The following is a 14,273-nucleotide window of genomic DNA, read 5'->3' as shown; positions in this document are numbered from 1 at the left end:
GCTAGAGGCTACTAACCAGCAGTAATGATGGCCTTGTTCGTCAGCGCTCTATGCCAGTCCAACTATGAGCACCACACTCCATGACACAAGACACGGTCGTGCACAACCCCTGGCCTTTGCATCATCGACATCGACATCAACAGACATACAGCGGTTCGCCAGCCAGGAGGGCCGGCTCCTGCTCGCTGCCCGTATGACTACGCCTCCTTCATTCACCACCACTCTACGTGCCACAGTGCATGATTATTCCCCGCAGGCTCAAAGCAAATCATGGCTAGGTCCAGTGCAGTCTAGCGCCAGCTCTACCACTCTTCCAGAAGGTCGACCAAGCGAATTGCCCATCGTTGGCCCTCGCTGGCATGGGAACAAAGGACGCACTTCTTAAGAGCCTGGACCTATTGACCAGGAAGCGCCATGGTATTAGCCAACACTCGACAGCCATTGTGAAATGCCAAGCCCCTGACCTCTGCGGATCAATACTCCTAGACTCATTGGGCAATGTCTGTATTGATGGCTCTTGAATCTCGCTGATTGCCATTTGTACATGTCCCTGTGCATAGGGCTGATAGTGAGTGTATGGTCTGTGTTATCCATACTACTCCAGTTGGTGGTTTCGGGAATGCGGCCGCGCGAGCCGTCAGAAGATCCCACTGCGCTCGTCTAAGCACGCGTGTGACAGCCCGACTCTATCTAGAGACTCGATACTACACTCTCCAACTGCGCCATATGCGGCGTCGATTTGCGGCGTGACTGGCCCTACAGGCAGGACGCGCATTCAGATCCACGATATTCATCAACAGGGTAAAGAGATGCCATCATGGGTCCAAGGCGGGAAGCCGATGCTTCTACTCATCTCCTGTGATCAACACGCTGCTCGTCGGATGTTCCTGACGGTTGCCATTATTGTCGCGCCTGATGGCGGTTGGGGCGCGTGGGAGCATAATAAATTGCATTTGCCGCACAGTATATGACTTCGTCTACGACCGCCACAACTTGAAGATGGGGCCCGCACCTGAGTAAGATACATCAATGTGGGGTCTTTTGACCTTCAGGAGAAGTCGACCTCTTCGTCTCCTCCAGCCAAGCCCAGATACCGCTGGACAGCCTCTGATTCCACAAGGCTCGATTTCTACGCAAAGCGTTAGCGGGAATAAACAAGTAGCCCACAAGGCTACCGCAGGACAACTGATCATAATGTTTGGTCTGTTAGATGGATATGCCAATAGTGGTCCGACACTAATGGCTATCCCATTGAAGTTGAACTTTGCATAACTGAAACCTGATGCATAGTAGGCCCCGGGTGCAATACTCATAAACGCGTCGTACCGTAGTTCCATGGAACTTGCAGCGCAGGGTACAAAGAGACGCAACGTGCTTACCTGATGTTCAAGAGTGGATACAGCGCTCACAAGCAGCTCAAGTTCCAGTTTTCGAAGTCGTTCCGCAAGTATCCAGGGCACATCCCGGATCGAAAACTCGCGCTTAGCGCCTTGCATCTCCTGGAGGGTGTCTATCTGCGTCTCGACTCTCTGTTGTAAGAGAACTGTGGCGCGCAGCTGGAAGACATCCCATGCTGGGTCTTCTTGCAGATATTCCCGCAACTTGGTAGTATCCAATTCCCGCTCTTTCCAGAAGGCTTGAATTTCTCGTTTTCCGTCAATCGTCTGTCTGACTTTGAAGTCCAGACCATCTTCTTCGTTGATCACGACGAGCCAGATGAAGTCGCTTTCCCAGTCTACGTGGCCGTCTTTCTCGAAGATGCGGAAGCCCGGTGCTACTGTAGATACATATATTTTGGCTGGTCGCAGTGGGTCGTCGCTTGGGATGTCGAGGTCGAGAAACATGACCTTGGCAGAGGCCACTGTATCTTCAAGAAAGCCATATGAGAAGATGTTCTCGCATGCACCTTTCTCATCGCCATATCTGAGTCTCTTAGTGCGTGCTCTGAGGACGCTGATAGGAACTTACGTGATGGTAATCTCACCGCCTGGAGCTATCTTTTTGCCCTCTCGAAGTAACAATAGTCCGTTTCCATCATCATCAGTCTCGTAGAGAGCTGCTGTCGCATCTCCTGATGCATGGTTCGCCATGTCAACGCAAGGCATCATACAGTCGCCAGCCCCAGGAAACTCTAGTGCTCTCGATCGGTACATAGCATCAATGCGCATCCAGTCTTCGAACGTCACCATGCCAGTGTCTTCATCCCACCAGTACTTGGCGCACCATTCGATGGACTCAGTGGCAGTTCGCAATGTCTCGAATTCGCGCAATAGACTGTTCAGCTTGGCACGCACTGCGGGCTTCAGCGTTGTCCCTGTTAGAAGGTCTTGCTCCTCCTCAGTCCAGAATGTGGGTAGAAGCTCGTCTGGGAGAAACTTGATGTACTCCGTGAGAGGATTCAGGACCCCAACATCATGCGTCTCTGGGCAGCAGATGGTTGCTTGTAGAAGTAGGAAGGTGAGTACTGCGCCTCTTGTCGTCTGCAAGGCGTTAGTCGTTTTGTGCCTTGCTATCTTCAGGGGCTTGTCCAACCCTTCCAAAGTCTCCGATAGCCTCGAGGAGCTCTCGTAGATGACGGTCTGCCTTGGCAAGCAGCTCAATGTTCTGACGAGAAATGATCAATTCCTTCGGTATGGTCAGGAGAGGTTCAACCTTGCCTCCTTCAAGGTCATGATCGGCTATTACAGTCGACCCTCTCTCTTCAAACCCCGGCAACGGACCTATCTTGACGCCGTTGAATGCGACTCCATGGAAAATCGCCCATCTTGGCAATGTATCAATTGGTTGCTTGAGCCATCCTTCTGTCCTACCCCTCCTAATCATGGTGCATAGAAAGTGACGACAATGATAATCCTAGCCTTCTAACCCAGGCGGGATGATATCGTTGAGTGAGATGATAAAGCGATCAGAATACCACAATGATAATACCGACAACGGCTCAACAAGATCGCGATGGTGCTCGTGCAATGCTGCCAAGGGCTCTGTTTCTGGTCACAGCTGCTGGATCAATCCAACGTGCCGGGAGTTAATTTGGACCCTGTGAGATCATGCATGCATGCGCGTCTCTAGTCGAGATGGTCCCCCGAGTGATTGAAGCAGTCAAAGCTGTCAGTTGGCAAGCGACAGACTGCAGGAAGCGCACTAACACCTCTGCATTAGATGACAAACAAACAACTGACACGACGAGGGACAGGGGGAAGCTAACCGCAAGCCGTGTTGTGACTGAGCTTTGACCAAGCTCGTTGAAGTCCTGAAATGTTGTTGTGGTGGCGTTGTTGTGCCTGTCCGAAACCGAGCTAGTGCTGCATCGGCCCGTGCGCTGGCATCATAATAAACAAAGCTCTAGACATCTATCTTCTCCACCTCCACAAGACTCACATCTTTACTGTTATTCCTTACCCAAACGGCCGCAGCACAAGCGCAGAGCTCTTACGCCGACCGCGCCTGGACGACTGTCTGCTCCAACTGCACTGGACTGCCCAAGTACGCTGCTTTCATCCCGAGTCCAGCATTCGTCCCGACATCATCGCATCCACCGGTCGAGCTTTCCTCGACTGAGATCTCTTACACAGAGTCGCGCATTCCTTCTTCATGTCTGCGCAGCAGCGAGTAGCCAAGATGCCTCGCGCGACCACTACCAGCTACGGCCAAGTCATCGAGGTGAGCCCAAAACAAACATCAAAACAATGCGACAACAGAGCCGGTTCTAATAGACTCGCCTATTCTAGTACATACAAGACCGACTATATCTTGCATCGTATACCCATACGCCCGATGCGAGCACGCCGTTCCCCTACCCCAAGCAGAGCCAGTCGCCTTCAAAGCGGTCGTCGAGGGCGCAAGTCGGTCCAACTGCAGCTGGGTCCAAGGCGCATCCGCCAGTTTACTTCAGCATCGACAAGACTCTCCTGTACAATGCCTTCCACGGCGACTTCGGTCCACTACACATTGGTCACTTGTACCGGTTCGCTGTTCAGCTGCACGAGGTGTTAGGCGATCCCGCAAATGAGGACAGAGCAGTCGTCTTTTGGAGCAGTGCGGACTCGAGGAGTAAGTCAACCCATTTGGCGCATTGAGGCATTATGATTGACGTATATAGGCCGCGCCAATGCTGCATGCATTTTGGCATGCTACATGGTACTCATCCAGTCATGGCCGCCTCACCTTGCCTTGGCGCCCATTGCGCAGATGGACCCGCCATGCATGCCCTTTCGCGATGCAGGCTACAGCCAGGCAGACTACGTCCTGAACATTCAAGATGTAATCTACGGTGTGTGGAAAGCTAAAGAAGAGGGACTTTGCGGGCTTAAAGACTTCAGTCTGGAAGAGTAAGCTTCTACAGTTGATTGAGGCGACTATTGCTAATTTCAACAGATACGAGAAGTTCGAACGCGTAGACATGGGTGACTTCAACTGGGTCACTCCCAACTTCCTTGCTTTCGCCTCGCCACAGCAACAACCGACCCACGAGATCCCAGCGAGTTCACCAATGTACTCGACGCTTCCTTCGAACATCTCTGAGATTCAACGGTCAGGGCTTCCTGGACCCTTTAAGAACGTTCTTTCTCACTTTTGCGCACGAAACGTTGGTCTCGTTGTGCGACTGAACTCGGAGCTCTACTCCTCCTCTTATTTCACCAAACTCGGAATCCAGCACTTGAACATGATCTTCGATGATGGTACCTGCCCGCCTTTATCACTCGTGCGAACTTTTATCAATCTTGCGCATGAGATGATCACAGTGCGCAAGAAGGGCATCGCTGTTCATTGCAAAGCTGGACTTGGCCGAACTGGCTGTCTCATTGGAGCTTATCTAATCTATAAGCATGCCTTCACCGCCAACGAGATCATCGCCTACATGCGCTTTATGCGTCCTGGAATGGTAGTCGGACCCCAGCAGCACTGGCTTCATCTTAACCAAGCCACCTTCCGCGAGTGGTGGCACGAGGACACAATGAAGGCGAAGTATGCCGAGGCGATGCCTTCCACGCCAACAAAATCCCCACAGAAGCAGCGCATGGCAAGCAACGGTCAAACCTTCACGCCGCCAAATGGCTCACAGAAGCGTGCCGCGCTCGGTGAGATCGAATCGAATGAGAGAAGCAATGCCGCGCACTCGAACATTGGTGTGCAAGAGGACAACCTCCCCGTGCCAACGCCAGGCCAGCCGCGAAAGACTAGCAAGCTCTACGGCAACAGCACGCGACAACCTCCCCAGCGAATCGATGAGAACGAGCCTTTCACCAAGTCGCATACCGATGTCAGGGCCGAAATCACTCGCTTCGATGGCGAGTCAGACGAAGAATACCACCTACGCCGGATCGCGCGAAGAACTTCATCCCGCTCGCCAGCACGTTCACCAGCTACGAAAGAGAAACAGCGCCGCGCGTTCAGCACAACGTCTGTTATTCAGACCTCCGTAACCCATACTTCGTTCGGGTTTGGTGATGAGAGCGACCTCGAGAACACCGCACCGGCCGGAGCTCGGCCGAAGACCCCAAGGGAGAAGAGCGGTAGCGGGAACGGCAGCATCAGCGTAGGCAAGATCCGTTCCAGCCCTGCACGACGAAGCACAGAGGGCAAGACTGGTGTGCGAAAGACAAGTGGACGGGTCGGAAGTGTTGGCAACTCCATAAGTCGCCCGAAGTCGTAGCGTCCCTTTTGGTCTTGATTTCTGATCATCCTCTGCATCGTCGGTGTTCAGGCATGCATGGCGCATTGGGATCATCACTTCTATCTTGTCGTCATTACTCCTTCGCCACCGTCTCCTCTTTTTCGTCTATAAGGATGGCATAGGCCTCGGCACTACATAAATTGTTTGTGAGCGGGCGTTTCGGATCACTCGGTGTGAATATGGGTTGGGATACTACTGCTTGGGTGTCTTCGGGGCGCATGGGAGCTCATCTCTTTTTCGTCCATGTCTCTTTCCAGTCCCTGCTCTTCTTGACTCTGCATTGCTTCATTTCGGGTCTGGTTTCTTTCTGCGGTGTCTTGCTGCGGCTATGGTCATGACATGTATGAGTTGATGAGAGCGTAGTCTTAACTGTTTAAACTAATCTACATCTCCACTGCATGTGATATTACTACATGGTGAGATTTAATTCTTTCATGACATCCACCAGGATACCAAGTGTATATCGTTCATAATTAGCATGTCAGTCCTACGCATCACGTGTATTTATAAACCACCATTCCTTACCGTGAAAGTACCACAAGTACTAAATAAAAGGCCGGCGCTACATACAATACATACGAGACCTTAGTGCACAGCCTTGGCCTTAGGAGGGACTTGCGCTACCAGTGCGCCACCGGCCTCTACAAGTTTTGCTTGCTCGGAGCATATTAGAAGATGAAATCAAGAATCATAGATAATTTGTATGGTTCGGTTAGAATACGCATACTAGCAAGGCGCGGCGAATATGTGAATATTTTTCTTTCTGGCCAAATTACTCACCAATGCTCGAAATGCGTGAGGAAGATTATGGCAATTGGTGGTGATGTTGGCTACGACTCAGACGAGACTAGGGACGATGGCGCAATTTTACACGGATGACCAATATAGAAAAAGACCCACTATAAACCCTTAGTCCTCCCGTCAACCTCACAAATATTTGCACGTGTGTCTAGTTGCAAACACCAAAGACAATACTCGTTATACAGCCAATCGCAGCTACAACTGAGTCCGGGTTCGACCGGGGAGAATCATCGTTTGTGCATTGCAAGGGTTTGAGACAATAACATCGCCAGCAAGTGCATCGTAAGCATGGTATGTGGAGCCAGAAAATCTACGTCTCAGAAAATAGGATTAGATGCTTATTTTTCATATTAATAGGTGCACGCCGATTCATCCGCGTTCGCAGATGGCTTGAGCAAGAAGGAGGTGTACGCACAAGTTCTAGAACAGGCGAGACTGTTACTAGACGGCCAAAGAAACTGGGTAAGTCCGAATAATATCATAAAACATTCAATCGAATGAAGAACAAGAGGAATTGTGCTAATCTCTTGAATAGGTCAGGTACGTCTGAACACATTCTGCCGCTACTTTCCATGGCTACCATTTATGCTGGTTCTTAACGATGGCGTATTCAAGCAAAAAAAAGATACCACAAGCCTAACACCGTTCCTTACAGCAACTTCTCAAACACCGCCGCCCTGCTCTGGCACGCCTACCACTCTCTCCCCGCGCCTTCAAGCCATGTCAACTGGGCAGGATTCTACTTCAAAGACCCGTCGAACCCTTCTCGGCTTCTTCTCGGTCCCTTCCAAGGCCAAGTAGCATGCCAGACGATCGCCTTCGGGCGTGGCGTTTGCGGAACGGCGGCACAGGAGGCTAAGACGCAGTTAGTCGAGGATGTGGAGACGTTTCCGGGCCATATTGCGTGCGATGGGGCGTCGAAGAGTGAAATCGTTGTTCCTATTGTTAAGGATGGGGAGGTAAGTTTATCATGCTTTTTCTTTCTTCTATTTTGATTGGATGTTCGTGGCGGTTGCGTAGCGTAACTATGTGCTGACTTGTGGCATAGGTGCTAGCGATCATCGATATTGATTGTGCCGAGTTGGCTGGGTTCACAGTGGAGGATCAGGTTGCCTTGGAAGAGTTGGCAGAGCTGCTTGCTCAGTCGTGCGACTTCTGATGGGAAAGAAGCCGGGAAATGCAGGAGAATATGAATGCCGCTCAGCCCGAGCACACAACACGCCTCACGATGGTCCACTGAGGTGCTCCGCTCTCCATTTTGGGCTCACGAAGGCGCGTAAGGCAGGTTGTCGCGATCGGGGACTGTTACGGCAGCTCCCCTTGAATTTTTGAAACAGAGGCTGTTAAGAGGCTTTTGAAATCTTGAGGTCGTTCTTCAACACTAGACGACAAAAATATGAAACAACACTGGAGGTTCTACGCGCGTTAGCCACTTCTCACGAGAAATCCGATAGACGTTGTCCACAAGAATGCTTATATTTGAATGGGACGAACAGCGCCCTGCTTGCAGGGCTTGCTATTTCGAGAACTGATCTGAGAGAGAAACGTAGACCCCATAGCATCTCGTTGCCGACGTGAACCGCGACTTCGTATCGCCTAACTTCTGCCTTCACACACTGCTCACTTGCCAGCTGAACCGTTCTTTCTCATATCCAACTCGATCGATCCCTAGCCTAGCGGTGTAGTCCTTCGGAAGGCCATATACCCTCAGGCAATGAAGCTCTCTGTCCACCAAATGTCCTTCCGCAGGTGCTTCGAATCTCCAATATCTGTTCCAACGTGCGATGCATCGCAAACGCCACTCCGACCCCATCCTGTTAGCCAGGACCGATCTTCGGCATGTCGTGATGCTCGCTCAGCCCACTGAGGTACTTGTTCAGTTCCTCGACCTTTTCTTTATGCGTCTTGACGCCCTCGCGCTTCAACCGTTCCTCCAATCGCTTCCGGCGCATCTCATCGTGCCGTTTCTCTGCCTCTGTTTTCTGCCTTCCACCACCTTCCTTAAAAGACCGCTCGGCAGTATTAGGGGATAACGAGCGGCGTGGTGTGTGGGATGGTGACTTTGAGCCATTGCGCTCGGCGGGCTGTGTGGAGGCCTCGGCAGTTTGCGGGTCTTCGGAGGGTTTGGTAGACTCTGTGGTAGTCTTCGACTTCTTCTTCTTTTTCTTTTTATCGACGCCTGCGCCTTTCAATTTCAGCGCGCCGCCTGTTGCGGTTTTGTAGTCCGAGGACGGCATTGGGAGTTGAGCGGTTGAGATGGGTGTTGGGCTAGCTCTGAGCTCGGCGATCTTGAGGAACAGGTGTGCACGTGATGTGGGGGCAGGGTCGGTGCAACTGAACCTATACCTATTCGTCTTTACGAAGCACGGGCTCAAAGGCGTAAAGAATACACATTATAACATATTTCTGATAGAGTGGACTTTGTAGACTCTGACATGGGGACATTTCCACTTTGATTTCTAAGAAATGGTTGTATGCGAAACTGCGCATTGGCTCAGTTAGTATCCGTACAGTTCCCCTGTATGTTCGAACTTCTCCATCGCTTAACACTTCACATGAATTTCATTTGACGTATCCAGGTGCTCGGTACTTGTGCCTTGCCTAGAAGGCCCGCAGAGTAGTATTCGGTTATTACGAAGTAGATACTCATTAGCAAGTGAAGACTAACTCTCACCCCCCAACGAAAAAGCCGCCTGAGAGCGGAGGAGGTCTAGAGATTGCTCCACAGAATCCACTTGAGCCTCAACACGGTCGAGATTCAACACAAGCTTTCATTAAAAAATCGTTCCCGCATACGGCGCCGATAGCTAGAATAGAAAAGAGATAGTAGCAGGCATTCTAGTACACCACTGGCTTAGCGTTGAGCATGTCAGCGGTTCTAGGGGACCTAGATCTTCTCATCCTCGACTAGATAAGATGAGCGAAACATCAACTTCCGCGAATGGAGTAACATGCGCGATATGTGTAACGAGCCACTAAAATTAGGGTCAGGAGGTCCCAAGATCAATCATAGCTGGGATGCGAAGTCGGAAATGATTCTTATATAGTTGAGGCGCGACTGAGGGCCGCGTAATCGCCTGCGTAGGCAAGCGGAAGCATCCTCTTTTTGGCCAAGAGCAGTGAAGCTTAACTACTTAGAACTAAGATCATGCAATGCGGGTGCACCACCTGATGTATCATTACTCTCACATCAGTAAGTCAGAAGCTTGACAAGACGCCGAAGCGCCGGGTTGAAGTGCCGGGCGAAGCTTCTTAGGGCGTTGAACGAGCGCCAGCACCACAGATAGCGGCGAGAACATTTCGAACATCGAAACATAATCGGCCCAGATGCAATCCCTAGCAGTTAGCCTTATCGTTACAAAATACCTTTGTTGTAATGATATGAGCAAGAGAAAGCCACAACGGAATTGTAGAGGGAGTGCCTCTAGAATCGCGATAAGCTCGCGCTTGCGCCAGTCCAACGGCACTTCTGTTGCATCGACTGATTACGGTCATATTTTGCCTCCAAAGGATGAAACACACTCCAGCATTGCCAGTGCTGTATACCGGATAGACTCCTGCTTACTTGGATAAGAGGAGTCTGACAGGACCGGAGTTGGAGCTGTACATGTTGCCAAGGGTAAAGACACGAGCACCTTCGATATCGGGCAGTTCTTAAGTAGAGGGGTCTGCGTTGGCAAAGTACGCGAGTGGTTATGTTGATAGTACGAGCCAGCCCCTTTGCTTATGTCCTTCCCTTCTCTGCTGCTTCACTGGCGGCAACGTATGATCGGTAAAGGAAGTGAATACCACTGTGCGGGGACCCTTGTATACGCCACGCCGTATTGTGTACGTCAGGCTTTAGCCAGACACAAGCATGTCGAGTGCGTCTCGAGGATCCGGATGTCATCAAGTTGATTTGGGCACCTGCAGTAATTGGAGGCGTATGAGACATGGCGCATCATCCATTTTTGAGTGGACAACACCAGCTCGACATTGCCGCGATAGTCAGGTTGATTTTCTGCCCTATAGCTTGAAAAGGAAGGTCAAACTTTTCACCATGTTGCAGCCGAAGGGCAGTAGGCGCAGAGGCACGACTCGCTGAAAGTGCACACATCTACCACTCTGGAGAGACTAGTCGCGCGACATGGTTGACCTCTATTCGCGCTTCTTAGACATGCCCGGAAATCCTCTGGTTTGTGATGGATTTTATCAGGAGTCGTTCAGGTAAAACCAGTGAGCGTTGAGGCCTCTCAAATCCCGATTGCGCGCTCGCGAGCTATGACGGCTGCCGTGTGGTGGCGCGCTAAGAATCAATCGTTCCAGAAGGATTCCTTATCAAGGACCAGCCGATGCAGTCATTGTCCCGTTGGCCGGCGATAGGACGGTTGTCTTAGTGGACCAGATGATTGTCTTTTGCCCAGAACGCCTAGCGCGCCGATGGCTCTTTGCATCAAGGCTTGTTTAAATGTCAAATCGCACGTGGAGCGAATAACAATGGACGTTTTGTAGCCCGACTGCCAGTGTCGCATGCCCCACATCAGACGGAAACAGCAGTAAAAGCTTGTTTGCGACTTAGTTGAGAGCGATGGAGAAATCCCAGAGAGGGTTGAGAGCAACAGCGGCGACGAGTCTGGAGCGCTTTGCGGAGACAAACCCCATGACCAACCCAGTGCGAATGCTTGCTTGATGCCATGGCTCGTCACTCGATACAATCCTTCCCAGGGCAGCGGGCCCACCCTTATCGAGCACTTCAAGCGAGCTTTACGCAAAGTGTAGGAAGTGCTGGCCGTATTGCGTGCGCAAGACGGCGAGTCCGCATTCCTTGCACTCGTTGATTCGCTAGACATAGCAATCTCGGGCCTTCCAGCCCTGGTGACATCCAAACCACGCCGATGCTAGTTGGGCAATCTGAGTCGCCTCTACTGTTTGGTCTGTGCGTTTCTACTGTGTTTAGCACCGGGGGTGGGAACGAGGGGTCTAGAGATTGTGAGACCATCGCGAGCCTGCCGATATAAGGATAGCCCTTGTACGCCTTCGATGCGTGCGATTCCATTCCAGACGAGTTCACTTTCGTCCCTTCGATTGGCCGTTGCGCCTACTCTTCTCTTTCTAAGGTCGTACCCATATCACCCTTCTCTTTTCAACCGGCCTCCGCCCACACTTTCAACATGTCGGTGAACGACTACGAGAAGCAGCAGCAGTATGCTATAGGCGCAGACTCGCCATCAGACCATGGCGTCAAGGATGTCGACCACAAAGCCAACCACATCAGCGAGGCTGCTGATCTCTACGGCGATGTCCAAACTGCTGAGAACTTTGGATACGTCCAGCGAGGCCTCAAGTCTCGACATATCCAGTTTATTGCACTCGGCGGAACTATAGGTATGTCAACTCAGCCTACCTTGAAATGTTTCATGTAATCAAAAACATCTCTGCACTCAAAGTACAACTCGACAAACTAGCGATAGCTCGACCATGGCGTAGGCGCTGATTATATCTTTTGTTTAGGCACTGGTTTGTTCCTCGGCATCAGGGACGCTTTTGCCAATGCCGGCCCTGTGTCTGTTCTCCTCGGTTATACGATTACTGGCTGCGCTGTCTTCGCCATGATGCAGTGTCTGGGCGAAATGGCGACTTGGCTTCCTCTCCCTGGTGCTATTCCTCAATACTGTGCGCGCTATGCGGACCCTGCTCTTGGATTCGCGGTCGGCTACAATAATTGGTACCAATGCGCGATTACTCTCTGTGCTGAGATTTCTGCTGCCGCCGTTGTCGTGTCCTTCTGGGATCAGGAGGAAAAGTACTCCCCTGCGTGAGTCTTAGTCAAGTAGGAGATTCGAATGAGAAATCCACTAACCGTATATTAGAATCTGGATAACCCTGATTATTGTCATCATCGTCGGCCTGAATATCTTCGCTGTCTCAATTTACGGAGAAGCAGAATTCATATTTGCTTCAATCAAGATCATCACAATAATTGGTCTGTTGATTACTGGTCTTGTTATCATGCTCGGGGGCGCCCCGGATAAGGATCGTCGTGGATTTCGCTACTGGAAAGAAGGCGCCATGAAGGAGTATGTTGGGACTGGTGCTACTGGACGCTTCACGGGCCTTTGGAGTACACTTGTCAATGCTTCATTTTCTTATGGTGGTGTTGAGATGGTTGCCGTTGCTGCTGGTGAAGCTGCCAACCCTCGCAAGAACATTCCCAAGGCTGTTCGTCGGGTTTTCTGGCGTATTTTAGCGTTTTACGTTCTAGGTTCCTTCATCATCGGGTACGTACACCTATACCATCAGTCACCGCCATATGCTAATGGTAGTGCAGAGTAACCGTCAGTTCCAACGACCCTCAGCTCAGCGACAGTTCCGCAAAGGGTGCTCAGGGCTCGCCCTGGGTCATTGCGATGAAGAATGCAGGTATACCTGTCCTGCCACACATCATCAACGCTGTCATTTTGACTTCGGCTACCTCGTCCGGCAATGCGTTCCTGTATACTGGTTCCCGTTACCTGCAAGTACTCCCAACACAACCTACCCATTGCTCAGACCCGAAGACCTAACAACAAACAGCTTTGGTGTCGCCCAGAACGGTCAGGCCCCCAAATTCCTCCTTACGTGCACGAAGAGCGGTGTCCCATACTACTGCGTCGCCATCACCGCTTCCATAGCGTTGATCACATACATGAGCGTCTCCACCGGCGCAAATACGGTCTTCCTGTGGTTCCAGAACCTCACGACCATTGCCCAGCTCTTCACATGGTGCAGTATTTGTGTCACATACACGCGTTTCCGCAAGGCTCTCATTGCTCAGGGCGTCGACCGCAACACTTTGGTGTTCAAGAGCGTGTTTCAACCCTACACCGCGTGGATTGCCTTCACGTACTTCGCTCTTATTCTCGTCTTCAACGGGTTTAAGGTCTTCACACAATCGCCTTGGGGTCCTGATCAGCTGACCAGCTTCTTCACGGCCTATGTCGGTGTTCTGATTTTCGTCCTGTTGTATGCCTTCTGGAAGATTTTCAAGCGCACGAAGTTCGTCATCCCAGCGGAGGCAGACATTTGGACAGGCAAGGCTGCTCTTGATGCGGAGGTTTGGCCTGAGCAGATTCCGCGCAACTTCCTCGAGAAGTTCTGGTTTTGGTTGTGCTAAGCGACCTTATTTGGCGTTAGCGAGAAGGCGTCCCCGGGACATGGCTCGGTGTCGCAAGGGGTTTTGCAGTCCATAGTTCATCTAGCGAGTGCGACATTCATGTATAAAGTATGATGATATGTAGAATCTTCCTTGATCGATTCCACTTCCAGTTCGATTATGATGTTACTGCGTTGAAAGTGTTAGAGAGTTGGTAGTTTGCCTTGGCGCTTACTTTGACTCATCTGCGTCGCGTTTTAAAAGTATACAATAAACAGGAGAGGAAACTTGATAAAATAGCCATTGCAGCGCAGTTGAAAATATTGGTGAGCGTGACAGCAGCGGAAGCATGCTCTCGAAGTCTCGGGGCTCGTCCCAAGGTCTTGTATGTGTTCTGTCGCGCTAGCACGCCCTTCGTTTGACAGTTGGGTTTCCGGCGGGCAACCGTGGGACGCCGGAGAGGTGACATAAGCTGTTATCTATATGTATTGCTTTCAGTACATACATAGTATGATTGATTTACTTTAGCTTTTGAACTTTAGAATTGAAAACAAGCTGCAAATAAATACCTTTCCTTCTTTCGTTTTATGTTATACCAAGAAGGCGGTACAGTTTTCGCATAGCTATTGATGATGCGACTTTAAAATCCACCCCTATGTGAAAAGTCTCGATCAGAAACCTCTCATC

At 50.9% G+C, this 14,273-nt stretch overlaps 6 protein-coding genes across 6 annotated transcripts; 3 read left to right on the top strand and 3 right to left on the bottom strand.

Annotated features, from left to right (window-relative positions):
• Positions 1-931: 931 nt before the first annotated feature.
• K460DRAFT_365190 (SET domain-containing protein) lies at positions 932-3,205 on the bottom strand. The gene is made up of 4 exons (XM_040933137.1): positions 2,533-3,205; positions 1,969-2,480; positions 1,380-1,923; positions 932-1,129 (listed from the first exon to the last, which is right to left on the bottom strand). The coding sequence occupies exons 1-4, from the start codon at positions 2,821-2,823 to the stop codon at positions 1,049-1,051; spliced, it is 1,428 nt and encodes a 475-aa protein (XP_040791870.1). The 5' UTR covers positions 2,824-3,205; the 3' UTR covers positions 932-1,048.
• Positions 3,206-3,618: 413 nt separating this feature from the next.
• On the top strand, positions 3,619-5,653 carry K460DRAFT_275278 (tyrosine-protein phosphatase CDC14; the record flags this gene model as incomplete). Its single annotated transcript, XM_040928027.1, has 4 exons — positions 3,619-3,660; positions 3,729-4,050; positions 4,100-4,328; positions 4,375-5,653. The coding sequence occupies 4 exons, from the start codon at positions 3,619-3,621 to the stop codon at positions 5,651-5,653; spliced, it is 1,872 nt and encodes a 623-aa protein (XP_040791869.1).
• Positions 5,654-6,642: 989 nt separating this feature from the next.
• K460DRAFT_305304 (GAF domain-like protein) lies at positions 6,643-7,811 on the top strand. The gene is made up of 4 exons (XM_040930001.1): positions 6,643-6,766; positions 6,833-6,937; positions 7,111-7,434; positions 7,524-7,811. The coding sequence occupies exons 1-4, from the start codon at positions 6,764-6,766 to the stop codon at positions 7,632-7,634; spliced, it is 543 nt and encodes a 180-aa protein (XP_040791868.1). The 5' UTR covers positions 6,643-6,763; the 3' UTR covers positions 7,635-7,811.
• A 49-nt stretch (positions 7,812-7,860) lies between these two features.
• Positions 7,861-8,729, bottom strand: K460DRAFT_365188 (DUF1754-domain-containing protein). Its single transcript, XM_040933136.1, has one exon. The coding sequence runs from the start codon at positions 8,710-8,712 to the stop codon at positions 8,293-8,295; it is 420 nt and encodes a 139-aa protein (XP_040791867.1). The 5' UTR covers positions 8,713-8,729; the 3' UTR covers positions 7,861-8,292.
• A 1,985-nt stretch (positions 8,730-10,714) lies between these two features.
• Positions 10,715-11,465, bottom strand: K460DRAFT_88595 (uncharacterized protein). The gene has a single exon (XM_040938778.1). The coding sequence runs from the start codon at positions 11,302-11,304 to the stop codon at positions 10,813-10,815; it is 492 nt and encodes a 163-aa protein (XP_040791866.1). The 5' UTR covers positions 11,305-11,465; the 3' UTR covers positions 10,715-10,812.
• K460DRAFT_365186 (uncharacterized protein) lies at positions 11,427-13,655 on the top strand. Its single transcript, XM_040933135.1, has 5 exons — positions 11,427-11,839; positions 11,966-12,269; positions 12,325-12,732; positions 12,783-12,968; positions 13,028-13,655. Exons 1-5 carry the CDS (start codon positions 11,626-11,628, stop codon positions 13,605-13,607), a joined length of 1,692 nt encoding a protein of 563 aa, XP_040791865.1. The 5' UTR covers positions 11,427-11,625; the 3' UTR covers positions 13,608-13,655.
• Positions 13,656-14,273: the final 618 nt, after the last annotated feature.

This window comes from Cucurbitaria berberidis, assembly GCF_010015615.1.
Source record: "Cucurbitaria berberidis CBS 394.84 unplaced genomic scaffold K460scaffold_2, whole genome shotgun sequence".
NCBI lineage: Eukaryota > Fungi > Ascomycota > Dothideomycetes > Pleosporales > Cucurbitariaceae > Cucurbitaria > Cucurbitaria berberidis.
The sequence above is the reverse complement of the archived record's forward strand: the minus strand, read 5'-3'. Positions and strand labels throughout refer to the sequence as shown.